Here is a 28,000-nt window from a genome sequence, read left to right on the forward strand (position 1 = left end):
CTGTGTGGTTTAATGATTATTGGTATATTATTAGCAGTTTTTCCCGAAAGAATATTGAACTATGAACAATCCAAATGCAAGCAGTAACCAGCTATGAAACATGCAAAATCTGGATGGGGAATATAAAGAATAGATAATCTTTGCCCATCTGAAAGTCCACCGAGAGGCAATTGCAATCAGTGTCAATGACATGACAAAAAGTAAAATCGTTGGCTTGTTTCATGTATCGGCCAACTTTTAAGATGATCGTTTTATATATTTGCAAATAAATGTCCATATTCAAAATAAAAAAATTATAATTCCTTCCCTCAGTTCTTCTAAATAAAATCGGTTCTCTCTGTTTTAGGAAAAAAAGTAAATTTCAGCGGGAATATCTATACAAAAATTTATACAAATCTATAGCAAATGGTTTTGGTAGTACTTCAAGATTATTAGGTAACAAGTGAGTCTACCACAACCAATGTCACACATTATTTCTGAAGGTTTAGGAATTGAGCATTTTAACAAGGGAACATTTATTGGCAGACTAAATTGCTGACAGATTTCCTCCATTACTGAACATCAACACAGCTGACTCAACTATGACATTTTTTTTCGATTCATGAATATTTCAAAGAAAAAGCCAAGAATGCAGAAAAATATACGGGATTACTGACTCTAAGATAATTTGGATTTCTTGTTAAAAATAATTGTAACTGTAAATTTTTACTGAGTGGATACAAATATTTGGAACTCATCAAAAGCAGGGACTTTGTTAAGATAAACTAATCCATATCTGAATGCAGCTGGTGGAGACAAATTTTTAAATAAACTTAAGAATCGTCCAAGTGGCATGATCAAACAATATACATCATTATCATTTCAATCTCTACATCACAGAAAATGTCCACTTGTGGTTGGTGCTGCTTGTGCCAGTAAATTATCAAGTAAAACAGAAAACATGAATATCAATGAGAAAAACATTTGATAGTCCCTGCAACATCAGTGTAGTCCCTCTGAACTGCAATCAATTCTGAACACTTCAGTAACATCTCCTGGATGAAGCTCCCCAAAATTGTTGACTTAACGTGGCAGTGTTGAGACTTTTGAAAATACAGTGTACAGGGGAAATAAAATGCTGGCAAAGTTCTAGCCACAAGATTGAAATTAAGAAAACAGAGTCTTGATGTTTCAATAAGCTAACAGACTTGTCTGACTTCTACTCTAACCTTCCACTGGTGATCGTTAAACAGAAAATACTTCACCTCTTGTTTGCTAAACCCCAACTGCAAGAATTTTAGACTCGTAATACATATTTTTCTATTAAATTTGTACAAAATCATAATGAGAAGGGTAATCACAACCGTAATCTAAAGTTCAGTTTTCTGCACATCAGCAAACTTACCACAAGAGGGGGCTATTTTACCAACCTTTATATGAGGCTATCTCAGGGCTGCTATTCCAATCCACTTTGAGTTCACAACACGAGAGAGTTATTTCACGCTCATCCTATATTACTATTTTGATCACAGGAAGTGCACAACTTGACATGTTTACCATTTTATTATTCTTTATTACTCAAAGCAAGGATTAGGACACTCATTAGTAATTGGAGGCAAGATAACGCTAAAGAGTGCACTTCAAATAGAAGCAGCGCATTTTTCTCAGTCAACTGGAACCCTGCATGTTACATGTACATGGTGTGAAATGAGTTGAAATTCTCACGCCTTGACTGGGCTTTAGAGATATATTTGAGCAGAAATGCACCGTTTAGCATGATGTGTTTCACCTGTTGTGATGATGGTTGTCTTCTGAACCTAACCACAAGAGGGCGCTGTTTAGTATTGGTGGTCAGCTACAAACAGAGACTGCCCTCCTGCAGCCCCAGTGGCTCCGCCTCCATATTTTCCCTGTGCAGCTAAGCCATTAGCCTGCAGAAGAAAACATCCATTAATGGAGTCAGACGGGCACAGATTAATTGCCTCTTATTTCAGGAGTGGCCCTGGTTAACACCCCACCAGGGCTGACTTCAAATTGTCAATGAGAAAAACCTCTTGATTTGAAATAGATTCGCTTTGTAATAGATAACAACAGGGTGTGTCAGAATTTACCAGAAGTGAACCAGTAAGCTATATATGGCAATTTATGTATTGATTGAAATCAAATTTAACAAGCCTTAGAGATTGTGTAAAACAAAGTACGACTTGTCACCAAAAGGTCATGGGTTTGAATCCATGGGTGTACATTTTGCTCTCGTGGCAAGGCTTATTTCTATATATCAGCTGGAGGGTACTTGAGATGGACTCCAATCATCGAGGGGCGTTGGTAGGGAGGGTGAGTGGGGTTGAGTTTGTGTCTACCATGGGCAGACATTTCTTGTCACATGTGGAAAGGATGATTTCTGAAAGGTCATTCTTGAGGAGAGCGTGACACAGCACATGGTCCAAGGTCCCACTTCAATTAGAGGCGAGGGGTGATTATTATATTGGTAATCCCCCAGGTCAAAAAGTAGGGAAGGGGGCATATATACTTGTTATGGAGCCCACAGCTGAGTGAGGGAGTTAAATCATACACATTCTATGGGAGCTCTCAGGCAAAAGATTAAGTACGGACAATTCAAGTCTGTTCAGTTGTGGTCCACAAAATCAGACATGTCTTTGCCCAAGAAATCTTGCGAATCAAGGACACACTACAAGTTCTAGGCCTCACTTGTGCACGCTTGAGCAGTTCGTCCTGTCCTGCCTTGACATTCTCCGCCTTGCCTCCCCAAGCCTTGAGCACGCTAGCTTGCAGAGCTCGGCCGTAGGAGAAGGTCAGTGCCCAAGGCTTCTTGCCGGGGTAAGCATTGATGGCGTTCAAGTTGCATGACGCCTCCTCCTCTGACTGGCCACCAGACAGGAAGCACACGCCTACATTGTGGGAAAAGAAACATCTTGTGATTCTGGTATGACTTCACCCCATGAACCTTGACAGGGCAAGTGACAAGCGACTCAAATGAACTGCAACAAATGCATTGGTTTATCACTGTTCCTCTTACACTACTTGCAACCTGACTTGACTCGATTACAGCTCCACTTAAAATCAAAACTTCTTCCTCAAAAAGTCATTTCCACTAATCCTTCTTTTACCGTAATATATTAAACCACGACCTATGACCTGACACGTGACCTGTGACCTACAAATGACTGAGCCTAGTCACCTGGCATGGCTGGGGGTACAGTCCTCTGCAGAGTGATCACCGTGGCCTGGCCCACTTGTTCTGGAGTGTACTTGGTGAGGCAGCTCTGCCCTGCCATCACCATGTTGGGCTTGAGTAAAGTGCCCTCCAAGAAGACGTGATTATCAATCAGAGCCTTGTAGGTGTGGGACAGTACCTAAGAGAAGAACCATTAACGAACAGGTAAAGAGACCCATGAGATGATACAAATGATCTGGATGTGGCTAGAAACAATATGTTAGACTATGCAAGCCGCTAGCCTGTAGTTAGTCAGCCATTTCCTATAGAGTTCTGTAATATTGCCTGCCGTGGCCAAGAAAATCTGATACAGCCTGATATCAAAGCAAAGGAGACAGGCTGCAAAATGAATTCTGTCAGTTGGTAGATGTTCAAAAGCTCCAAACACCATTTGTTTGGAGTTATTGAAGTACGGATGCCAGACAAGGAGAAACTGACCTTCTCTGTGACAAACTGACATCTGGCCAAGTCGTGTGAACCATCAGAGAGGACCTCGGGTTCCACGATGGGCACCAGACCATTCTGCAAGGTGAGAACAAAAAGATCAGGAAGAGAGACAATCGCAGGTCACAGCCACTCACATGAGGGTCTACCTCTCATTCTACGCTACTTACTGATCCTGGGAGGGTTTGGGTAAAGAGAACATGAGTTCAAGGTTGAATCTGTTCATCGTACCTGCTGACAGATGCTTGCGTAGCGAGCCAGGACGTTAGCGTTCTCCCTCATGGCTACATCCGATGGGGTCAGGTCGGTGATCTTCAGTACACAACGCCATTTCGCAAAGCGGGCCCCATCCTTATAGTACTGGGCACAGCGTGTGCCCAAATCATCCAAGCCTTGGGTGGTGCACTCGCCCCCGTTGAATCCAGCCAGGGGCACCACGCCCTTGTCAACCTTAGGAATTTGGAAACAGGTTAACAATGGGTCAACATCTGCGTGCAATCAAGGACACTGAATTTGGTATAAATGTGACTAAGCCCATAATTAAGTTTTTTGAGATTTAACAAGAACTTTCCTCTAAAGTCAGGACTCTCTTTGCCTGTTTTGTGGAAGCAACCTTCAGCAAAATCCAAAAGGCTTCCCTCAACCACAAACATGACTACATCTCAAACAAGACTAACAAGTACTTTGTTACTGATTTAGTTTTTTTTTGCCACATTATTAATAATTATTTTTCACAGGGTAACTTACAGTTTCACCTTTCTGCAGATCGCTCGTGCAAACAATACTCCAATAATTACGATATGATTACAATAAAAATCTGTAATTCTATTAATTAAAAGACTATATAGAGGTACAGCTTAATCAAACTTCAAGCCAAAAATTCTGGATACTAAAATCAAAAACAGCATGAAAAGACCAACCTTGATGCCAGGAACAATGCCCCTCTGCTTGATGAGCTCAACAAAGGGTGTTCCATCATCTGCCTTCTGGTAGAGGGTCTCATGGAACAGGATCACCCCGCTGATGTTGTTACCGATGGCAGGGTCCGTAGTGAACAGAAGCTGACGGTACAGACGGCGATTCTCTTCCGTGTTCTCCACACCGATGTTGGCCAGGCGCTTACCCATGGTTCCTGATAATGAAAGGTATGGAGTTTGCGCCTAACTGCACATAAAATATTGGTAGTAAAATGGCAAAATAATGAAACAGGCTGAACAGATACCATCCCTCTGCACCCAGACTGCCTTTAAACTGCATGAGTCTGGCTACACTCATTTTGGAGATTGCACTTCATGCTTTTTCAATGGTTTCTTGTTAAAGGGACCATTACCCAGGACCAGCTGGAAGGAGTCTATTGGTTACATGTGCACTGTACTACTGGACTCACACTGCGCTGGTTTACAAGTCTCGACTTGGCATTTATCTTGGATTTCAAGCCCCAATTTTACAAGTTTAGTACCAGAATTGGAGCTCAATACAACTCCCTGTTCTTCCAGAGAAGCACTTGACATCTAAAGTTTGAAAGGTTATCATTTGGCTGCCACAGTAAATGTCTCAAACAGAATATGGTGCTAAAAATGAAGCCCTGACAGGGTCTGAGATCTGAAAAGGTGCGGGGGAGGGGCATCGTCATTTAGCTGTCCTTGGTAAGTGACCCATGGCCATCCACAGTTTCTGATGGGGGTAAAACGGACTCACCTGTACTCTCATCGGCTGCCAAGATGCCCTTTCCTGGGGCAATGATCTTGTTGGCTGTCTCCACCAGTTCTCTCTTCAGCTCAGGGGTCAGGTACGGTGCCATTTTGATCGGATGAGACTGGTCTTGCTTTCAAGATGACAAAGAAATCTGCGGGAGAGGATTTGATGAAAGGAGCCTGTGAGTAAAGACAGAGATCATGAGCAATTTCAGAAGAACTACTGAGCACATACATGTACATAGCAAAAATTGGTTTCGAGCCACAATACCATACCATAAAATACCAGCTGGTTTTCTGCTAAGCACAAACATCTACTTAGCAATGTTATTTTCTCAGCCACTTCATGACACTGCACCTGTGGGTCTGGCACCTGTACCTGTTGCTTCTGACATTGCACTGACCGTGATGCACCCTGGCCAATCTGGCCTCTGACAAGTCCCAGTGACGAAGATCTCAACCACGTGTTGATAGGAAATGTGGCACTCACATACACAGCCCCTTTTCTTTTTTAAATGTATTTAAACTAATCAGGTAAAAAGTGTTCTCATGTACTGCCAGTCTGTCTCTACAGTATCTGAGAAAGTCGGACAGTCCATGTACCAAGGAAGTTAAGAGCATCCATAAATGACGTCCATGTATGCAAGTACAGTCGAACCTCGTTAATAAGAGCACTGTTAATACAAGAGTCTGTTTATAACAAGGAAAATTTTAGTTCCCAATCCTTTGTTTATCATTGTTTTCATTCCTGATAATACAAGGTTCCTGTTATAACAAGGTAATATGCCAAGTCCGAAGGGCCCCTTATTAACGAGGTTTGACTGTACTTGTACATGTATGTACATTTTATGATAAGAATCAAAGGCAAAAAACATATGCTGGTTAGTTCTTGTAGGAAGTGGAGAGAAATAACCGGAAGCTGAACTACGAAAGACTGACTGTATACAGATGAAGGTACCAGCATCGTTAAACCCTGAACACTTCCTCAGACTAAAGCCTACTGGACAAAAATTGTGATGCTGTCAGATATCAAGAGAGGACCAGTCACTGTGTGACAGTAATGACTCTGCAATTTACGATGACTCGGTACTTTCATTTGTCATCTTATCTCATTTTTATGCAGATTTGTAGTTTACATGGGTCTGCGAGAATCAAACGTTTTGGTACATGCATATATTTTCCTCCAGCATGACACATTTCTTCAGGTGTAAATTTGTTGAATTGTCTTTTGACAACCAAGAACTACCTGTACTTGTAAATATTTCTTTTCAATGTTTCAGTAAACGGATAAGTAGACCAAAAAATCCGACACCTGACAAGGTGGAGTACTATAAGTCCCTTAAAATACTGCAGTAAAGTCTGACACCTGATTACGGGATGTACTATAAATTCCCCAAAATACTGCAGCAAAATCTGACACTTGACTGGGTGGTGTACTATAAATCCCCCAAAACACTGCAGCAAATCTGACACCTGACTAAGCAGTGTACTATAAATTCCCCAAAATACTGCAGCACAGGTAACCAAAATGTACAGAGTACATATATGTATTAAATAAAACTTTATACAAGGAAGTACATGTATGAGATACAAGTCGAAGACTCACCTCACAGAAAAAAACTGAATACCGTATGGATTTCCTGTTACACACTATGACTTGTGCTAGTTAAAAAGCCTTGCCCTCACTACACAATACCACCAAGGATGGCTATGCCACGTCTGCAGTAAAGTTTTTATACTCTGCATGTATTGTGCATGTACAGAAAAAATGAATGGTAGGTTTTATGCTGATGCTCAGCTGTGTAGGGTCCTTATGAATATCCATGATTTCCTGACCCAAACCCTGCCACGCCTCTGGAAAGTAGCCAATCACATGGACGCTTACTTTGAGCCACCTTTGTGCAGTAAACAGCAACAGGCTTGGCCAATGATACAGTTTGTTTGAGAAAGGAGTGGATTGTGGTATATTGCAGAGTCACTATGTGAGAGAATTGTGGGTGGGAAAAGGTCATATTCTAAAACCAACAACTGCGCTTCAACAAACAGGAAGATAGTTTGTGATAAGCTGTTCTACCTGGAATGGAGCAAGGTCACAGCACAATAGTAGTCAGGTAGCTTAGCATAATGGTTCCCAGTTTGAAAAGACCGAGAGACAAAGACCTTTATTGCTATTCAGTCAGAAGAATTCCTGAATCTGCAAACTTCAAACACTATGCAGTGAAATGCTCTCCCCAAGTGCTATGAAATCCCACCCCATGAAAAATTTCATTTCAAAGAGACTGGGCCAACTGTGACAGTTCTGTAGTCCAGGATAGTATGGCAAATTAAGAAGAATTTAGACCGCATAGGAATTGGGAGAAATTAATCAATCTTAAGGGTTTGGCCATTCTAAAAAATCTGAAAATTGAACACAGATCTATTATCAGCACAGCCAATAAACCCAAGGAGTATACATCACAATCACTACGTGATAAAATGACAACATTTATTTACTACTATTCTTAATATTTAGAACTGTACACACATTTTTCTGTGGTGATTTTTCCTGGTCCATGCAGTCTCTTTAAGGCAGTGCATAACTTGACCTTCTTCTGGGACTCGGCCCTAACATGGATATTGCAGCATGCAGTGAGTGCATGAACATGTACAGCACACGTGTACATTACCTATCTTCACATTATGTACTGGCATAAGGGATGCTATTTACTGCCCTTCACTGACATGTACACCACATGTACCCGAGCAGCACAGTAATTTGGCGACACAGCGCCTTGTGTACACATACACGCACAGTATGTAACAATTTATAAAGAGAAACCATCCAGGATTGTTCTTATTCCATTTTGTTCACACTGATTGGTTAATAATTTCATGGTACATGCATTCAATATGAAATTTACAAATGAGACCATAGTCCACGAATAATACCTCTTAGGAGAACTTTGCCATATATTGTACATGTTGTAAGTCAGTCTGCAACAGCTGTGAACTAGGTGTAGATATGACTCCACAAAACAAACACGGAATGAAAATAATAACCGACATGGCCACATACACACACTGTGTAACATTTGAAGACCATTAACCAAGGTTCCATCCAGGAATCAAAGATGCGCCCCTCTCCTGGGACAAAATTGTACACTGACATTAGTTGGTGCTATGTAGGCCACATTTCCACTGCACCCAGTCTTTTGGAGAGAAATGTGAAGATCAACCGGTATTCACAAGTGTTGAGCATGTAAAAAAAAATAATAATAATTTTGAACAAACAAAAACTGCGTGTCCAAATTTGTTTTTGCCGATCCTTGGGACAGGTGGACAGAGTGATGTGGCAAGATGCGACACTACCAGATCACATCTGCTGCGTTCATGTCATTGCATCATATTGTCTAATATACATGTACAGACAATTGAAAACATTAATCTAATCATTAGATTAATAGGAAAAGAGAAAAGAACCAATCATATATTTAGACGGCAAGTATGCATGTTGGATTTGAACAACCCCGGGATTGTTGGAGCTTCATTTTACAGATGGAAAAAAAAAAGTTTAAAGAGAAAATGCACGCAAAATAACACTGAAGCAATAAAGGGCTTTGTACACATTATCATGAAAAATATGGAGCATACATGTCAATGGACAAATGTCAGGGGAATCTTTAAATTCACAAATTTCCTTATTAAGTCGAGTGTAGCGGTGCCTCACTATCTTAATTAAAAAGGTTACATACATACATGAAAATACTGTATTTGACTTCCTTGCTATGCGTGGCATCCATATCGCTCCATATCATTGCATGATGCTAAGTATCACAGTATCAGTCACACATCGGGTCATATCCTATACTGTAATACACGTAGGTGCAGGTGCATGTATAAGGCGCACACATCCACAGACATGGAGCTGGGATACCGCTGATCAAAAGGTGTAATAACTAATATAATACAAATCATCACAGACAGGCAAGCGGTCCTGTGTCTAGGCCACAAAGCACACACAAGGTTTAGTGAAAAGGAAATGGAATTTTGCTATAGGTTATGCATAATGCTAAAACTGAATGTGTGACAAAGTTGACTGAATTCTAAGACCCTGAGAAATGGTCCAACTAGTGCAACAGTTGGATCTTAGGAATGAAATTTCAAAATTAGAGATAAATCAGATGTACAAGCTTCTGTTAAACATGTGAACTGATTCAACGAGTGAAAATGCTATTTTATTACATACCTTGAAATCGGTCAACAAAAAAGGGATTTTAACCTTACATGGCACAAGACAAAAAGCTGGAATGGGATCATATTTATCAAACGCAGCTGAATTAAAGAATAGTCATCTACACAAAAAGTACCAATGTGTCAAGATTAGCATTTAAAGTTTTATTAATAATGCTCCAAATGCCAAATTGGTCCATTCTCAATCAATTCAAAATTTTGAGGTGTCATTATTGCTGAAAAATTTTAAATACATGTATCAGCGGAACTTGTTGATACATGTAAATGCACATTTTGTGGTCACCTCTTTATGCCTTGTTGAATATAATTTTATTCTCACCAAATGTTCAGGATTACAGCCAAAGTTTGTAAATGCTGCTGCTGAGCAAGGATGGTGACTGACAGATTGAACTCTTAGTATATTTACTCAGACAACTGAAACCATCATTGATACTGTCAAAATCCCTCACTTTACCTTCAGACATAGGGTAATGCTATTCAGTTCCAGCAGATACAAAAGATAACTTAAACAGACCACAGAGCCTGACTGGCACAGTCAAGGATTGTTAGGACTCAAAAAAAAAGATTGGATGACACGTACCCTACTTATTTACCTGTATCCAAGCTCATAGGCATTTAGGCAATGCCTTTTATAGTCACTGTACAAATTTTCAACAATAATTGAAAGTGACAAATTGAAGAAAAAAAATTTCAGGATATTCCTAGGTTTTTCAAACCTTTCCAACCAGGACCGTACTCCATTATTTCCCATGCCTTATATGGTACACGGTCCAGCCAATATGCTACTTGAGGGGTTTTTGTTGTCCTCATGTTATGTTATGATCAAACACACCAATGGCTAACTTTCAAACTGCCACACCTACTACACCAGTAGTAGTCATGTGAGACTGGTTTCTGTCTCCATATTTCCTTTCTTACTGGGAATGAGATACAATGTATATGAAATGGAGATGGAACCAGTCAAGTGAAGTTCTATTCAATGGGTATTACTGAACAGAACAAATTCAATAATGTGATCAATGATCCACCAATCAGATGACAGGGATTTATTAATGTATTCTAAATTCTATTTACTGATCTCATTAGTTACATTCTGGAGAGTGAAGTTTTAAATAAAAACAAAAACCTATAAATTTTTTTTCTGAAATAATATTTGAATTAAAAGCAGTTGTTTCCAGAGAATTTCTCTGAAAATATAACCATGTAACAAATAAGCAATGACTTTAGCCTTAACTCTAGTTCTTTACAACAGATTAACCTGTTGATGGAACACTGGCATTCTTACGGTCGGCATGATGTCACTATGGACTTTCAATATGCCGCAAATTTACCCTTCGTGCTACTCAATAATGTACAGAAGTTCCTGGGTGTCCAACTGTGACAATGACTGGTTTAAAGGGTGTACAGCATAAATTATAGGCTCAGCCTATAGTTTGGTGGCTGTGACCAAATCAAAACTGTTCACTGAACATTACGGTGCTCAGGAAACAGTCATTGGCGCTCGTGTGCCAATGCAGCATGAATTCTCTGAATGGTCCGCTAGGCCGGCGCACCGTGACGTTGTCAACAGGACATCATGCAACATATAGTTCAAAATACTATTTGAGGAAAGATAGCATCTTTGAACTCGTCAGTGAGCGTTTCCGATTTGAAGGAAAATTTTCTCTTTTCTTTCCATAAATGAGTAAACCATATTATCATTATTGGAATCTCCAATTATCACTTGATCCTCAGCTGGGCGCATTAGACAGTTTAATTAAGGACCATTTTGGAGCCATTTGGGAGGTGAATTTAGAGGATTTTGATTCGGGGTACGAGCTATTTTAAGTGAAATGAATTAATGGAGGCAAAAGTCTATGGAAGGTACTTGGACCCTACCATTGCCCGACTATATCCAAAATGTTAAAAAAGGTAATCTTTTGGGTCCAAGTTCCTCCATGCTCCGACTAGGCTCAGCCGAAATTTACAGTTTGGACTTTAGCACGTCAATTGTCATGCACACTGTTGAAATACAAATAGCAAGCTACAAAAATTGTATCTTGATTTAAAACTGGCTATGATGCAATTTCAAGCATATCCAATTGGTAGAAAATTCCGAGTATTGCAGCCCTTTCAAATAAACGAGAAAATAAGAGAAAATGGAGCAAGCCGTATGTAAACGGCAGCATTCATGATGACCTTTGCACTTCTGATGTGCCTTGCCCTGCGGGTCCTGGATACCCGCATTCAAGCACGTAGACACTCGCATTTCGCAAAATAATGAGCTGTGACGACAACTTCTGACAAAGCAAAATACCTTTTTTTCCCACAATAATTTTAACATCAACTGACACTTTGCACAAAAAAATCGAATCTCCTCCATTTCTGTGCCTTCAACTTCTACAATAAATGCACAGATACAGAAAAAAGCCAACACTTACGGGCCAAGTGATCCAAGATTGATCCTCGTCGCTCGAACGGCAGAGCAAAAGAGATTCTCATGTATTATTAAATACGCATGTGCAAGGAATCAACAGAAGCGGCAGAGGGCGCCCTTTACAATATAAATACGGTTGAAATTCTGTCGTCTGCAAGAGTGCTGGCCGTGGCATGCATCAACCTTCGGACACAGCAAAGTAAAAATGCAATCAAGCAGACAGGAGCGACCCCTTTTCAAGTTTCACATGCACGAATGATTGAATCAATCCGATGGCTTTTGATATCGACTAAATCATGATAAAAACTGAATAGAATATAAAACTGAATTATGAAACGAACTGCAATGACATTTTTATAAAACAGTAATCCAGCTTCTATTTAAAAATATGGACATGGACAATCTGAAACATGTTTGATATAAAAAAGAAACAGTTTAAGCAAACGGGGGTTTTGATAATAATCAAAACAAATACTTTATTACATTCATGAAAGAGTCATGTAACTTAAGCAAAAATATGACTTCCCTTTAAAAGGAAAAATTTAAATTACCAATGGGTTACTTCATATATATTGGAAAAATCTGAAGGGCTAAATTTAAGGATTGTATAAATGCTGCATTATTGAATTTCTACAACCTGCCTATATGTATGTTGTTGCCAGTGACTGAATGAGTAGTTTTGGATGGACACATTTTAGGATCAGGAAAGTACTCTTCTGACAACCTCGGTGGTTTAAGGTTGTCTGGTATATTGTCAGGATTTTTCTAATGTCATATTTTGTCTCAGAGCCTCAAAAATTATGACGCTAGCAGAAATGGCCGAGTTGAGGCTCTCCATTAACCCAGGCATGGGTATGTGTACTCGATAACCTGATGACCTGTCACACATTTCCAGTGCGCGGTCACTCAAACCCTCGGTTTCTCCACCAATGACCAATGCCGATCTGACTCTCCAGTCTACCTCATGATAGATTCTGGATTCCAAAACTTGATCAGAAAGATCAGCGTCATCGCTGAGATCTTGATTCCATTCTTCATGTTCATGTCCATGAGGTTTCCCTGGATAATGGAACCTTCTTGGTGTGTTACTCTCTGGAAGCTCCTCGACAGAAACATTATTTTCTGCAACATGGACGGTGACATTTTCATCCACATAATTTGGCATCTCCTTCCATGGAATGTTTGCAATGATTGGCACGCAGAAATGGGCTCCTGCTCCCGAACGCAGCACCTTGGGCTCCCAGAGGTCAACACATCCTATTGAGGTAAAAGGTCAGAAGTCAAAGGACTTTTAGGAAGTACACTACCCAAAAAAGTTAAGGACCACCTTTTTCTCAGCTTGTAATTTTTTTTCAAGCAATGAGTGGGGTCTAGTTCTTTCATTTTTTTGTTTGTCTAGACGGTGTTCTCATTGGAATAAAAAATGTTGAGATTGTTTCAAAACACCAAATGCACATATTTAGTGGTAAAATATCTCGTATAAAAAAGTATACACAAATTAAGAAGTGGTCCTTAACTTTATGAGCAGTGTATATTTCAAGTGGACATGATCAAGTGAACTGGACATGTGTAATAATGGCATGAACAGTGAAATTGTCAGAAATGTTTCCAACATATTATTTATGAATGAGAATTCGGGATGCTAAGTTTTATTCCTTTGGTATAAAGAGACAAAAGCAAAAAAATAAACAATGATGGACAAAGAGAACTCCCAGAGACTTGAAATGCAACTTTTTTTGCGGGGAACTTTTTATTTAAACAAACCTTTGGTCAGGAGAATTTTCTCGCACTGGGCTGCCACGGCTGAACGAAGGATTGTGCCTAAGTTTCCAGGTTCCCTGATGTTGTCACAGATCAATGTCAAGGGAAGGATCAATGACTCTGACTGGTGCATACTAGTGAAGGTTGGCTTCTGAAAAACACCTGTGTGGAGGAGAAAAATGTGAGAAATCTCTCTTTGAAAACAAAATCAATCCACTGTATGACTATGACGTGGGGTGGGTGGGGGTCAAATTAATGGTACATAATAGGGGCGGACCTAGCTTTCAGGAAATGGGGGGGTTGATGGGCGAAACTATTGTATTCACTGTTGCTGAGAGACCACTTGCGCTCACAGGTTCGGCCTCATCTTTGATCCACCAGAAATCAATGTAATTGTTTAACTATAGATGAACAGATGGACGGCGCAATCTTCGTGCAGGGTTTTTTTTGGTACTTATTTTTCATCATATCGATGGTAGTTCCATTTAGTGCACAGCTGAAGCCCCCCCCAGATCTATTTATGCATAACCATAGGTGTAGGACCATCAATGAGCCACTTCAATATTTCAAAACAAGGAAGGTCTGATTCGGAAACAAAACACACACGCCAAACGAAAACCACACAGAACCATGCTGATAGAGCAGACCTTGGATGCACTTTACTTTGGGCATGCCCTGTTGGAATATTGAACTGGCTCATTACGATGGGTTCCTGTTCAATAACCCACTAACCCATTACATTTTATACACATTAGCTTGAACCATGAACCATTTAAGGTGATGGGAGACATTTCCTCTGGTCACACTCACCAATAACTCCTTGTGTGGTCACCACATCAGACCACATGGTGATATCCTTGAAGGGAACTTTAACCAGAGTTGCTCGGGTCTTGTTGACTGGTATGCCTTGTAAGTTCTCCAGCCGACTGAAGAATATTGTGTGTGCTTGGAGCCCCGATTCAATAGCATCGGTTATGAGTCGTCTCCCTTCTAGCATCACTCTTCCTTTTTGGTCACGCAGCTTACGTGACTTGGCAAGCATCATAAGGCGCCTGTAGATAGTTAAACAGGAACAATTTATAAGTGAGAGGAGATAGGAACACCCCTTCCCCAAAATATCAGTCATATGCAAATCAACCCAAGTGACCAGTGCAAGCATCATTTTAGCATGGCACGTGGCAAGAGAGAACACAATGACTACAAATTCATTTTAAAAAGGGCTAGGTAGGCATTGATGACCAGGGTGACAGAGGGGAAAGTAAGAAAAAAGGTGAAATCACATGGAAAAACATGTAGGCATGGTAATTGGTAGGCCTGAATCAAACTACTTAACTACATGTTGTAAAACTCAGTCATTGTCAATTAATGTCAGTTAAAGTTAGAAAATCCTAGGCCTAGTAGGTTCTTACCCAATTCGTTTGTCATCTACTCCAGCCTTCTCGTAGTTTAATTTTGAAACATCGCCTTCAGCAGCAACAGAACTTTTCATTGGGCTCTGCTTCGGCAAATTCCTCACAGAGGTGTTTCGAAGGTTGCCGTCCACGTCCTCGCTTAATTCAACGTGTTCAATCGTGTCAATTGCGTTGCGCTGGTTTGACTTCCGATTTTTTGGCCCAGCTTTGATATCAGATCCTCGGAATCCTCTAATCATGTCGACCGATGTGACTGCAAAGCTCCTATTCGGCGACATGGGAATAGATCGACGCAGACATGTATTCTGTGGGATAGAAAGCTTCGCCAAAACAAGCATGAGACTTCTCTTGGGCGCCGCCATATTGAAAACTCTGGAAGTGGGGGCGCTAGACCTATATTTGAAAGTTAAAGGGGCGGGGACAAGATGAGACCATTATGCGAAAAAACCACTGAAAAAGTGGAAAACACATTGACAATGGAAGAAAAATTGCGGGGCCAGCCAAGTCCATTCCATTTTAAAATTCTGGGTTCAGAATATGATTTCTCCCACGAATTGGGAAACACTTCAGGAAGTGATGATGAGCAGCAAATGCATAAGGAGTGGGTGGGCCAATTCGAGTCTAATTATTGTTCACCACAGATTCCTAGCAACAGTTTGAGACATTAATCTCACCAACAAGCACCATATACAAGTAAATATGTACTCTGTTTATTTGTACAAGTTGAATTTAAGAAGCACACATTTTCCGCGATTTACATTCTGTATGTTCACACATCTTGCATAAACTTGCAGGGTCACAAAACATGAACAAAGTTGGTTGGACAAAGACTTAAGGACAAAGGCATTATACCTGGACAATGTTCCCCCTTCATTATTTCTGGTAACTTTGTGGCAAGGTTTTCAAGAGACACTGCCCCCAATGTTTGGATCCCATTTGCCCAATGATAAAGCAACACCACTCTCCCTCATGTATGTACACTATTGGGCTGTAAACAATGAACAATCAACTCTCTCGTATCTTTGATATCAATCTATAAATAGATATTTTTTTATAATTTACAACTCAAACAGGACTACATTTTTGTAACCGAAATGTGAAATTATTATTAATACACAGGTGTAATCAGTTTGTTTACCTTTAGACTGTACATTAAATTTAGAGAAAAATATAGTGTTATATGTATTGTAATGTCGGTTTTGAAAGCATGAGTGAATGTTTGGCTTCACATTTCAATTCCATCAGACCTTTCTCTTCAATTGTAAATGAATTTGAAACAGATATACAGCCAAATCTTTGGTGTGTATTCTAGCATGAGTAACCTGCCACAGGCTCAAATTCACTGACCCACAGGCCTTGCCCTACAAGATGTAACAGTTGCTGAGAAGAAACCAAATAAAAGAACAGCAAAATACATGCACATCTGAAAACTGGTCACAGTATCCACTGAAAAGCTGGGCCTGCTGAACATGCAATTCTTTCTTGAATACAACTCTGAATTGGAAAAAAAAACACGGACAATATCTTTGACTTCCCACTTACACAGTCATGTTTGAATCATAGCATCTTTGAAAAGCTAGGCCTCTTCCAAACATAAAACACTGAATCACTTTGAAAAGAGTCAAACTGAACTCAAATCTGGAAAACCTTTTTCAACTTTTTGTGGTTAATAAATAGGTCAAAAAATAGCTATTATCTGTGAAAAATTATACAACTTCATCCCTAAGATCATCAAGTAAGAACACATCCTAATTGATATGGTTACAAGGCTGAGTCCAAATGACATGGCTATGGCTAGAGAGAACATGCATAGCAATGGTAAGTCACTGATTCGTGGATGCAGCAACTTCCCATAGACTTTGTGTTCTTGCCTGGCACAGTCTAGCAGTGCGGGCACAGCATAAAATGGCTATTCATTGATTTCCAGGTCACATTGTGCTCAAATAATGCAATGTATCAGCCATCACATAAGAGCACCTGTAGTTAATTTTATGCTTCTCATGGTTTTGCCTTGAAGGAGGGGTGGTCAGTTGGGGGTGAAATTTCTTGCTTGTTCCCTGATATTCTTAACCACTTGCTGCCGGGTTCAATTAAAATGGCCGTGCACAAATACAAGCATTTTTAATGATTTTCCATTTGCAAAATTCTTCAAAAATTCATTACTTCATTTACTGGACGTTTACACCCACACAAATGACTGCCTGGTGGCTACTCGAATTAAACAGGCAACATCTACTGACTCCGGTGTATTTCAGCCAGGCCTGCTGCCTTGTAAAGAGAGCCCAGATTGTGTGGTGTTGCATTTTTTTTGTTTTTGAACCTTCAGCAGTTTGCTGCTGACCTCTTTTCAATGGGGCAAGATTAACGTGCAGCAGTATTGTGTTATACTAATCACTGCAGCACTGGAGAGCTTTCGTCCGTGGTTGTAATCCTGCGCATTGAGTGCCACAAAAAGTTGTACAGTGTTTCAAAAAAGGATAAATTACCTCCGCTACTGATAAATAAAATAATCTTCAAGTGCCAGCAGCTCAGTCTTTTGTTCGGAGTGCGGTCTGTTGTTACAAGACCTGGCTCCTTTGTCCGATTTCGGGCTCCCAGCTATGCGTACAAACATAAGGTACCCGATACTGGGTCCCCCGGCACAAAATGGTTAAGTTTGTAATCTTTCTCTCTCTTTTTTTTTGGTAGAAATTTCCAGACAGGGTTGGCAGCATAAAGAGTATTTATTTCTCAGTTGGAGCCCAAAATAAGGGTCGGTCAAGAGTGACACAAACAGAATTAACTGCAGATGCCCTAAGTTCTATGGCATCTCTAACGGCACGTGTGTATTATTCAGACCCCCACAAACAGGAGCTGAAAATCAAAGTTAGGCATTGAGAACATAACTTGAGGAGGGCTGTAGCAAAAATGGAGAACACTAGTGGAAACAGCATCATCTTTTGATACATTTGGCATGGGACAATCTCTCAGAAATTTGTTCTCGTTGTTCGATTGCAAAGCAATCTTGATAACATATGCGTAGAGCCATTGGCATTTCAACTAATATAAATACAGCAAATCACTGAGATTCAGTCTTGCATGGATTCACCACAAACTTCACCGACTTGAGATTCCTCATGGCTGATTACATTGTTCTTTAGAAGTCTGTTCAACATCGCACCATACTTTCCAGAGGAAGCTGACCCTTTAAATGGCGTGTCCCTGTTTGGCTTTCGGAGTACAAGCTCATCCGCCTCTAATTCAACTTCGCCATTTTTTCTGATTGTCTTCGGGGTCGGCTTCGCTGTTTGTAGGAGGAGCCCAACATTGCTCATGTGAATGTTAGAGACTGCCAAATCTGAGGAGGAATTTTCGGACCAAGCACTGGCTGGACAGTTACTTACACTCTGTGAAGTGCTCAAGTCTGCATGGCTCGCACCACAGCACAACAAGGTTACATTATCAGCCTGGAGCTCAGAGGTAGGACTTGAAGCAGGTGTCAATTCAGCTAATAAAGCTTCCAGTTTCATATCAATGTTAGGATCTTTCGATGTTTTCTTCTTGCCCTTAGACCGACTACTGCTGTTCTTTGCTGTTTTCTTCTTCTTCCGAGGCAGCCATGGGTGCTCTGGAAAGTGAACAGCCCTTTTGCACTTTCTGGAGGCTGTGTAGAGAGGACTGCCTCTCTTATTAAAGTGAAGCTCTTCAAAGATTGTCTCTAGGTTGCTGGGCTTGAGCACCTTGCATTCGCCTCGCTTCAGGTACAGTTCCTTCACTGCCTCCTCATCTGTCTTATCGTTCTGCTTCTTGGGTTTGGATTCCTTGGTCTTCTCTGAATAGCTGTGCACAGATTTTCTTCGTCGTGGTCTTCTCACAGCAGTAGCACCCTCTGCAGACACTGCAGTGGCATTTTCCAACAAGTCTGATCCGTCTAATGGATCCCCAGCTAAGTCAGCATGTGCATTAATATCAACAAGCATTACACCAGGAGAACCGGATGAGGCTGTACCACAAGAATACATGTTATTTAATACTTTAGTTTCTTGGTTTTTGTCAAGAGAGGAGGTACATTCTCTTTCCTTCTCTTGGACAGAACTCTCTTGATCACTGCCTGAAAGGGGACCGTCTTGTCCACTGTCTGTGCTTCCCTTTTCAGGACCGGATGAGACACTAGTCTCCTCCTGCAAAGTCTGGTCTGATGCTGGCTGTTCCTCATCTAGACTCATCAAGGATAGCTTGAGTAAGCGGGTTGATCGTCTCCGTCTCTTACTGCTGCCCCTTTTCTTCCCTTCTCCGAATGGAGCGATGCATTCAGAGATTGATATCAATTCAGTGTCTGCACTTCCACGAGCTGGTTCAACCAGGGAACAATTGGAACTTTCCACATCTTGAGCGGTTTCTCCTGAAACACCTTTCGGGGCAGCAGATTTCGAGTTTGATGAGGCAGGGCCTAAGTCATGAGACTCGGAGGTCATAGGTTCTGATGAAATGACAATGGGGTTTTCCCTGGTCACTGGTAAGCCAACAGAATTGAGTCTTGCTGATCGTCGCCTTGGTAGCTTGTACTGTCTCTTGGTCTCACACTCTGCTTGTAAAGAATCTGAATGATCACCAAACTGGTACTGAAAGTCCTCCTCTGTAGAAACAGACTCAGAGCAACTAGACAACGATGGAGGCTCAGTAATGTTGCCTAACCTGGACTCTGCAAGGGCTTGCTTGCTTACACTTGTTGCATTAGATATGATAGCACTTGGCCTTTTACTGCTCAATGGCAGCACGATGGGGTTCAGTCGTGCAGACCGACGTCTCAATTGCTTCGATCTTTTCCCTGCCTTTGGCTTCGTTTTAGAATTCACCTGTGTGATGGTGCCGTATGTGCTAGAGTGGAGTTGCCCTTCAGAAGGGATGATTGATGCAGGCTCTTGAGAGCTCATCTCATCACTTTCTTCATCTAAACCTGAGAAGGTGGAGGAATTCTCCACTCTCACAGCACACTTGTCAAGAACTACATGAGGTCCACCAGAAGTTTGGCATCTCACTCTTGATTTATTTAGAGGAGGGCGACCTCTCTTTCTCTTAGGAACTGTCTCCCTCCCGTGGACACTGCTCTCACTTTGCTTTTGCACTGCCTTAGACATTTTGGGAGGTCCTGATCCTGAGACTGGCATTGAATCATCTTCATCTCCATCACTTTGTTTTGACTGAGCTTCCAGCGTCAGCAGTGACATCCTCTTAGCAATTCTCAATGAACTCCTCCGCTGCACTGCCCTGTCTGTTTCTTTTCCCGTGGACAGCTTACAGCACTCGTCCCTGAGGAAATTGGGAGTGGAAGTACATGAATCCTCAGAACGGGTGCCAATGCCACCCTGGGTGGACTCTTCATGGTACGAAGTGTCGTCTTCAAGCATTTCAGTCCAATTTCTACATTTTCCTTTCTCTTTGGTGGTCAGCTTTGCATTCTTGGAAGCAGAAGACTGATGCACAGATGAATTTTGGACAAGTGATGGATTCACACCAAAGTGTGACAGGGGACTTTTCACCCGTGAGCAGCTTTCGGCACTTGAGGACTTGGCTGAGACATTTACCAGGCTTGTTTGAGACAGTTTCTCAGTGACTACAACAGGACTGAAGGCCTGAGTTAGGAGAGCACCCTGGGCACTTGCAAAGTCAAAGTCTGAAAAATCTTGAAAGTCATCTTGTTGGTTCAAGAAGATTTTGGAGGATGCACTTGTGGCGGGCGATGTAGAGTAATAATTGTTCTTGAGCAAAGACTGCAAAGACGAAGCACGTGGTGTGTGATACTCAGACTCAGCATGTGTGCTTACAAAAGATGTACTCCCTGGGGAACCTGGAGACTCAAAGTTTGCCTGTGTTGCATACGTCGGTGAAGGTTCCTTCCCTTTGTTGGTATCCACCTTGTGACTAGGAGTGATGTTCACAATGCAGACGTCATCCTGTAAGTCTGACTTTTCAGATGCCTTCAAGTCAAAACAGTTGTAGGGCCCAAAAGTTTGGGGTGATAATGACACACGTAGTACCTGTCTGCCTCTTATGCCATTAACTGGAGATGTGCAGTTCATTTTGTGTAGTGTCTGGTGTAAAACCAAAGACGGGCTGGTGTCGTGTTGGTTCCTTTTGCCAAGATCTCCATCCATGATGGGTAAAGGACTTTGCGAAGACACAGGACTGCCAGCACCGATGAAAGAGGGACTCTCAATGGTAGACGAATAGTTTTGTACAACCTCGAAATCATCTGGTGCTTCATCTGATGCTGATGGCAAGAATTCTGGAGGATATAAATTAAGGTCGTCAGACTCTCCATCCTCATGGGCGGTGTCTGGAGTTTGAAATGGGAGGGGACTAATACACATCACTTCATCGCCAAGATCTCTGATGCCCTTGAGTTCATCACAGCTATCAATTGATTCTGTATCTGGCTGAGGGCTACTGGCCCTACTGTTAAGGACAGATTGGTAATTATCAAACACGATGTCGAGAGTGTTTGATGAGGAGGTAGAAATGACGGACATCTCATCCTCAAGTATTTCCGCTGAATCTAAGACACATTCCAGGTGACTTTCCCTGATTGTAGCAGGACGCCATGTTTGTAGAGGTGTTCTTTCCTCATCAAATGTTAAGTCTGCAGCATTATGATTATTCTCAACCTGTTGTGAGATGTTAGTCCGAGCTTCACAATGATCAGTATGTGGTATACTTCGACTTGCAAGGTTCACATGTGGAAGAGCCTCCTCTCCTTTCAAAAGGTCGTCGCTGTACTCTGCATGTGGAGAGAATAGTGGCGTGCCAATTTCTGCGAGCTTCTTTCTTATTTCTGGTGTCTCGGACAGCCTTACCACCAACCGGCGCTTCGGAGTTCCATCTGGTGTGAAGAAGTCAGACTCTGTGACATTATCAGAGAGCGTTAAGCCATGTGGGGTCAGGTCAGGTGTGGCTGGACTAATGGGGATGGTTGGAATGTTGGGGGTCGACGGCTCCTTGCGAGTGGTGGGCAGATGGTTTCTGTCTTCACTGGTATCTCGTTTTCCAGTTCTGACTGGTGTGTTGCCAGCAGACATCGGGTAACTTCTGTTGAATTCAGCGGTAGTCCGCATCGCTGCATGGGGATACACCACAGGGTCAGAGTACCTATGCTTGACCTTTGACCTGGGCAAGACAACACAGCCTTTCCGACGGACTCTGGAGGAGCGTCTACTTGGCGAGGTGTAGACTCTCTTCAAGAGAATGATCTGATCTTTTTCCCTCACCACGCAACCATTGTGAGCTTTGATGCCTCCGCTGGGCGACAAATCCTAGGCACAAACAAAGGTAGAACGTGTCTCAAAACTCAGTTGAAGGGAAAATATTTAAACCTGACATGAAATCAGCCCCAACGAGAAACTGCACTATAAAACACGGTGAGACTGTTTTGATCTTGCAACTAATGCTGGAATACAGATGCTGCCATACAACAATGACAAAAAATGTCTCCTGAAAAAACAACGATGGCATTGAGTTGGCTTAAATAACAAAGGGGTCATGTGACAACTAAGCTGGCTACTGGATTTGAATTCACAGTGTTAAAAGTAGCATCATGCTGTATACTCCCCAAGGCACTGAGGAGATTTGTCGGATATTTGATTGACCCGACAGGCAGGGGTGAATAATGTTAGCTTCAAGTGCTATGATCTTTGTGAAAAGGTACTAAAAATAAATGGATGTAAATTTATATAACGGGTTTTGCCCTTACCCAATGTATATATTGATAAAGACTGTATGCTCAGTGCTTGTCCGAGAGTTTGTGAAAAAAATTCACAAAACCCGTTGTATAAATTAACATCTCCCCAACGCAAAATACACCTTGAAATAAATGGATGTGGCTATTACTCATTTTCTGATGCAGCATTACCTTTTCGTCAGCAACGAATCCAGGTGGGGAAGAGCTATGAATCAAAGCTGTGGTGACAATTGTTGATCCACGAAAAACAGCTGCCAAAGTAAAGAAAAAATGCTACTTGTAAAAACACCGAGGTAGACTGGACTGTAGATGTGAACTACATGTACACTCAATCTAAATATTAAACTTTACTTTCTCAACGTCATGTTTTGGCAAACCTGACTTCTAGAAGGGGACGGTACACAGGTAGAGGTTGGGTGTTTTCATTTTTCGACTCCCTTGTGCAATGCATTTAATTGGTCGGTTTAACACCATCTAACTGCCTTGCATATTTATGTTTTCATGTTTTATGAAATGTTGGAAGTTGTGGCACGTACATGTACATGTAGTATAACTATAAAGAATTAACTCTCCAATTAATGTTCAGCACAGCATAGACATATCTGCATGGTACCACTTAATTTATTTTACAATGCCCACAGTCAGATTCTTCCTGTACCTGGGGATTCCATCCTTGACGTTGTGGTGCACAGTATTAGTGCCTGAAAGTCCGCCCGCCCGGGATGCGACTCTGCACAGAATATACAAAGGAATGAATCACTCCAATACATTGTGATGTCCTGTTCTAAACCTAGTACAGTGTACATGTTATGCGCCTCTCTAACCACAGACCCCAAGGTCTATATCACACATCTACACACTTTCCAAGGCCTCTTGGAAGTCTGGTCTCCATGTCAATGCATGCAGTTGTAACAACAGCCAACAGCATGCAAGATTTCTAGATGCAGGCGGTAACAGAAGAGACAGTGGGCCTGTTTGTTTCACATGGACCTGAATCGTGATCAGTGATCCTAACGCTGGTTCACACCATCCATTAGGCAGGTTTTGGTGTCCACAAACCAACGATTGATCACCGATCATGATCTAGATCTGTGTGAAATTAAATGTGATGGTATGTACATGTTAAAGGAATGTCACTGTATGCCCGTCATAGCAGTATTACCAGGAAATGAGTGAGCTGTTTGTACAGTCATGACGGCGTAACGGACAATTCTAGTTAAAATAACATTATCAAACTATTTGTACATGTCAAATATCTGCGTTTGTGTTTTCATCATAAGTGGTTCTAGGCCCATGTGCAAGCTTGGAAGCATCACTGGCATGATTGACGCATGGCATTCTGTAGCCCATGTTGGAAGCCAAGTCTTCATTGTGTTACGACTGATGTCCAAGGTATCACGTTATCCTATCAAAGCGAACCTTTTTGCAACACTTTATTTGCATATATTTACATACTTATGTGAGTTACGATAATCGAGACATAAGAAATTTGTGAATGAAATTTCAGCCCAGCCTACCTCCATCGGTAAACTGTAAAAAAAAGTACTGAAAAAAGTTGCTATGGCAGGGTGAATTGATATTCTGGATGTCAGTCGCAATGTAATGAAGATGTCCAACCCAGGCAAGGCATTTTGAGTTTGGACTGTCATGGCTGTCCATGGCTGTGTTGGGTGCGATCAGTTGATGTGTGTAATTGCTTGATCTTTGCATGATCAGTAGATCTTACTGCATGATCAGTAGATCTTACTGCATGATTTGTTGATAATCCCACCATCAGCTAATCACCTCTTCTTATTTGCTGTTGTTGGTTTTGAAAGATTGTTTCTAAAAGGAGAAGTAAAGTTGGAGATTTTATGCAGAATTGACTGACTGCGTAGAGTGACCAGGCAGTTACCCGTATCAGCCTAAGCTGTAGGTCAACTTGATGACTGACACTGATAATGTCACCCCCCCCGAAACTGTGAGGTTTGCTGTCCGTCACGCATCCACAAACATGTGATGTGAGGAACGTGACAGACGACAAATCCATCAGTTCTGGGGGTCAACACTGTCACTGACAAACCTTTTCAGTGCGAATAAGCAATAGGGCAAGGAGGAAGATAAGCCGACAAATATGGTAAGAGGGAGGGAACTGTACATGTGGGGACCCTGTTCCTTAAGAGAGGGGAGACCTAACTTTTGGATTCACCTTGGTATGGTACATGTAGATGACTATGACATGTATGACCATGACATCATGCTCAATAACTGTAAGACTGATGTTGTGAAAAGAGGGCAGGGTTTTGAGTTTTGAGGGAAATTATGAGGAGACACGTGACACATGGTGGATTCAAATTTGCCTGGCTGATTTACAAGTACTTCCTGGACAGTAAGGCACCAGGCCTAGTACTTTGTACTATGGAGTAGGTCTAGTGCCTTATAGACCTGTAAACAGGGCCCTACATGTACATGTAATCCTTTGTCATATACTGGGCCCTGTCCCGATTGATAGTGATTTCCTTCTATCAAGTTTATCCAGGATGTCTGGGGATGTTATTAGGCAGCCGCTGGACCTTGTGAGTTGAAATTGCACCGGATGTTCACTACTTGCGTTGCTCACTACATGTATCCCCCAGGTTGCTATTTGCACAAAACTCACCTTTTCCTCGTTTGGAGGAAAAAAATGTTGCCTTTAGTTGGTTTTTTCGCCACTCATGCCACTCCGGACGAATTCTGGCCTGACTTGGACATTACACAGACTCCTTTGTATATTTAAGTGATGGTAGCCCGTACAGAGAGCCTGTCTACATGTAGTTTGTCCCCAGACTTCAGCACATACTGATTTCCTTCAGATCCATGAGAGTACCTGTTGATCCAAGTAGTTGTGGAAAATTACGGAGGTTTTGTGTCGCAGCTAATACGCAATGCCATTGGCTACTTCCCTGTCCAGTCAAATACCCCTTGCGGCGAATTGTTGAGCATGTAGCGTGGCTTGCTCTCTGTGACATGACACAAAACAGCCATCATTTGTGCAAGTCTAGCCAAAATTCTTTCGGGTCGAACGGGTAACATTTTCTTCTCCAAACGAGGAAAAGGCGTATTTTCTAGAAATAGAGAACTGGGGGATAGTTAGTAGCGTAAGTAGTCGACATACTGATGCAATTTCAGCTCATCAGATCCAGTGGGTGTCTGATAACATGTGACCCACAATCCCAAAACCAGGCTGAAGTCGGTATTTGTGGTGTTGGACAATTCCTCTCCTTAAGCTTTTTTTACATTTTAAAGGGATCCCTGTAAAATCGAAATTTCTGTCTGCAGAAAGCTTCTTACGGGTAGTGACAGCTGTGAAAATCTGAACAGTGCAAGTTCCACTATTATAGGTTTTGAAGTTACCTACCTGTACTTCAGCCTGGCTTTGGGATGGTGGGTCACATATCCCCGGACTTCCTAGATAAACATGATCAAAAGAAATCACGATCAATCGGCCAGGACCCAGTACATTGTACATGTACCGTACATGTACATACGGCCTTGTCATGCACGTTTACAGGTTTAAGTGCCTTACTGTCATGACTGATTGGAAAATCTGTTCGGTCTATCGGCAAGAAAGTCAAATTTTCTCACAATTTACAATTCAAAATTTCCAAAAAGGGAAAGAGTTTCATAGTACACGGACGCCACTTCATACCCCATGCACAAACCCTATGAGACTGGTCTGAAATATTCTGTTTTCTAAGTAAATGAGTTCTGATTCAATGTTCTGCGTAGGTCTAAATGACTCATATTTTTCCATCCTAAATTGAATTTTTCTCTCATGATTTTGTGTTTTGATGGCTAATATTATACTGTAGGGAATAATTACTGGTGTCCGTATCCGCCCCGCGTTGACGTGCACCCCCAAGGGGCAAAAGACAGACAGATGGTACTCAGTTTTCCAAGTGGGTTCCTGCCTGCGTTCTGCGTGTACATGGTGTACGCAAAGACCATACATTTAGGAATAAATTGTTATGCCCTGCTCTGCGCCATTGATCTCCATTATAAATGCGCGCCTATGCAGTGAGTACCCAAAAAACATGAGCTCTTTTGTTCCGCTCGGAGTCCTGGGGCCTACATGTACCTGCCAACTGCTGTCTAAATTCTTCCCGAAAGTTTCCTTTGTTTTGAGGGGGCTGAGCAGTTTTAGAAGATTAAAATGACTAAAATGGGGTGTGTACTGAAGGCAGATTGGCTAGCCCTACACGTAAGGCTGTAGAGGCTCTTATTTAAAATATGTCTAATACACGCACTGAGTGATAAGACACTACATCATGGACTCTCCCAAATCTTGGGCAGCAGATTAGATATGTCTTGACATGGAACATCCGTCGAGATGAGGGGTCAAGAGACATAATGTTCAACGACCTTATTTAAAAGATGGTGACTGTGAGATTGAATGGGTGAAGGCAAAATGACTGGAAAATACTACAACGTGAGTGAAATCATTCAATAAATGGTGGTAAGAAAAAAAGCGGAGACGCTAAGGATCATCTCTGTGTGCAAAAAAAATTGCACCTCCAATTATAAAAGGGTGCGCCGAACTTTTTCACTATGGCGACACGCAAATTGCGTATACGGATGTGTGGCTAAAGGATGGAGCAGTAGCGAGAGTCCCTGCCACATGGGGGCTAGAAAAAGGGCTGCAAAGCAGTGCACAGTGATCAGAGTATAGGCCGACACAAAAATATAATACTTATTAGGCCTAATATAATCAGTGCTCTGAAGCATGTAATTGCCATAATTCAGGGCACTGATTATATATTACATTTTTGCCTACAGTGCACTTGATACTGTCTTGAATTCAGTGTGAGCATCGACCACAGCTGAATGTCGGAAATGGACGAATTGCCCTTCGGATGTGCACAGCCTACATCCATGATGCCATGATGACAGCTCAACACCTGTTTTTTAGTATTTATAAACAAAGCTAAGAATCATAAAGATATAAATATAAAACATTACAAAAGTACCAAAGATAGACTTGTGCAAGTACCTTTTTGTAAAAAGGAAACTGTTGACTATTCCAAGGATTTCTTCCCGATAGTTAGCTAGAACTCTTCACGCAATTTCTTTTGAAATCTTCCGCTAGCGGTTATTGGT

At 41.6% G+C, this 28,000-nt stretch overlaps 3 protein-coding genes across 7 annotated transcripts; all 3 read right to left on the reverse strand.

The window, feature by feature from the left end:
* Positions 1-3: 3 nt before the first annotated feature.
* On the reverse strand, positions 4-12,111 carry LOC110976983 (fructose-bisphosphate aldolase C-like). Of its 2 annotated transcripts, none has more exons than XM_022230730.2 (8): positions 12,003-12,111; positions 5,357-5,504; positions 4,579-4,790; positions 3,890-4,108; positions 3,653-3,736; positions 3,179-3,353; positions 2,689-2,888; positions 4-1,910 (listed from the first exon to the last, which is right to left on the reverse strand). In XM_022230730.2, exons 2-8 carry the CDS (start codon positions 5,457-5,459, stop codon positions 1,818-1,820), a joined length of 1,086 nt encoding a protein of 361 aa, XP_022086422.1. In that variant the 5' UTR covers positions 5,460-5,504; positions 12,003-12,111; the 3' UTR covers positions 4-1,817. The 2 variants fall into 2 exon arrangements, with proteins under 2 accessions (XP_022086422.1, XP_022086423.1); XM_022230731.2 differs by lacking the exon at positions 12,003-12,111 and adding an exon at positions 6,959-7,113.
* A 308-nt stretch (positions 12,112-12,419) lies between these two features.
* mrm3 (mitochondrial rRNA methyltransferase 3) lies at positions 12,420-15,539 on the reverse strand. Its single transcript, XM_022230729.2, has 4 exons — positions 15,169-15,539; positions 14,570-14,811; positions 13,763-13,921; positions 12,420-13,255 (listed from the first exon to the last, which is right to left on the reverse strand). The coding sequence occupies exons 1-4, from the start codon at positions 15,531-15,533 to the stop codon at positions 12,753-12,755; spliced, it is 1,269 nt and encodes a 422-aa protein (XP_022086421.2). The 5' UTR covers positions 15,534-15,539; the 3' UTR covers positions 12,420-12,752.
* A 320-nt stretch (positions 15,540-15,859) lies between these two features.
* Positions 15,860-28,000, reverse strand: LOC110976941 (uncharacterized). 4 transcript variants are annotated; one of them, XM_022230668.2, is made up of 6 exons: positions 27,894-28,000; positions 26,262-26,311; positions 25,524-25,730; positions 23,544-23,615; positions 23,057-23,136; positions 15,860-22,460 (listed from the first exon to the last, which is right to left on the reverse strand). In XM_022230668.2, exons 4-6 carry the CDS (start codon positions 23,554-23,556, stop codon positions 18,240-18,242), a joined length of 4,314 nt encoding a protein of 1,437 aa, XP_022086360.2. In that variant the 5' UTR covers positions 23,557-23,615; positions 25,524-25,730; positions 26,262-26,311; positions 27,894-28,000; the 3' UTR covers positions 15,860-18,239. The 4 variants fall into 4 exon arrangements, with proteins under 4 accessions (XP_022086360.2, XP_022086362.2, XP_022086361.2 ...); XM_022230670.2 differs by lacking the exon at positions 26,262-26,311; XM_022230669.2 differs by lacking the exon at positions 25,524-25,730.

Source organism: Acanthaster planci, linkage group LG09 (genome assembly GCF_054643075.1).
Source record: "Acanthaster planci isolate LZ-2023a linkage group LG09, COTS_SCS, whole genome shotgun sequence".
NCBI lineage: Eukaryota > Metazoa > Echinodermata > Asteroidea > Valvatida > Acanthasteridae > Acanthaster > Acanthaster planci.

Coding starts and splice junctions, on each gene's coding strand:
- LOC110976983 (XM_022230730.2), bottom strand. CDS start 5,459: ATGGCACCGTACCTGACCCCTGAGCTGAAGAGAGAACTGGTGGAGACA. Junction 3,737..3,889: donor ACGCAAGCATCTGTCAGCAG/GTACGATGAACA, acceptor CTCACCTTGCAG/AATGGTCTGGTGCCCATCGT. Junction 1,911..2,688: donor AACTGCTCAAGCGTGCACAA/GTGAGGCCTAGA, acceptor TTTCTTCTGCAG/GCTAATGGCTTAGCTGCACA.
- mrm3 (XM_022230729.2), bottom strand. CDS start 15,533: ATGGCGGCGCCCAAGAGAAGTCTCATGCTTGTTTTGGCGAAGCTTTCT. Junction 14,812..15,168: donor GTAGATGACAAACGAATTGG/GTAAGAACCTAC, acceptor AACTATCTACAG/GCGCCTTATGATGCTTGCCA. Junction 13,922..14,569: donor GACCACACAAGGAGTTATTG/GTGAGTGTGACC, acceptor TCCTCCACACAG/GTGTTTTTCAGAAGCCAACC.
- LOC110976941 (XM_022230671.2), bottom strand. Junction 22,461..23,056: donor GATTCGTTGCTGACGAAAAG/GTAATGCTGCAT, acceptor GTTTGTGCCTAG/GATTTGTCGCCCAGCGGAGG.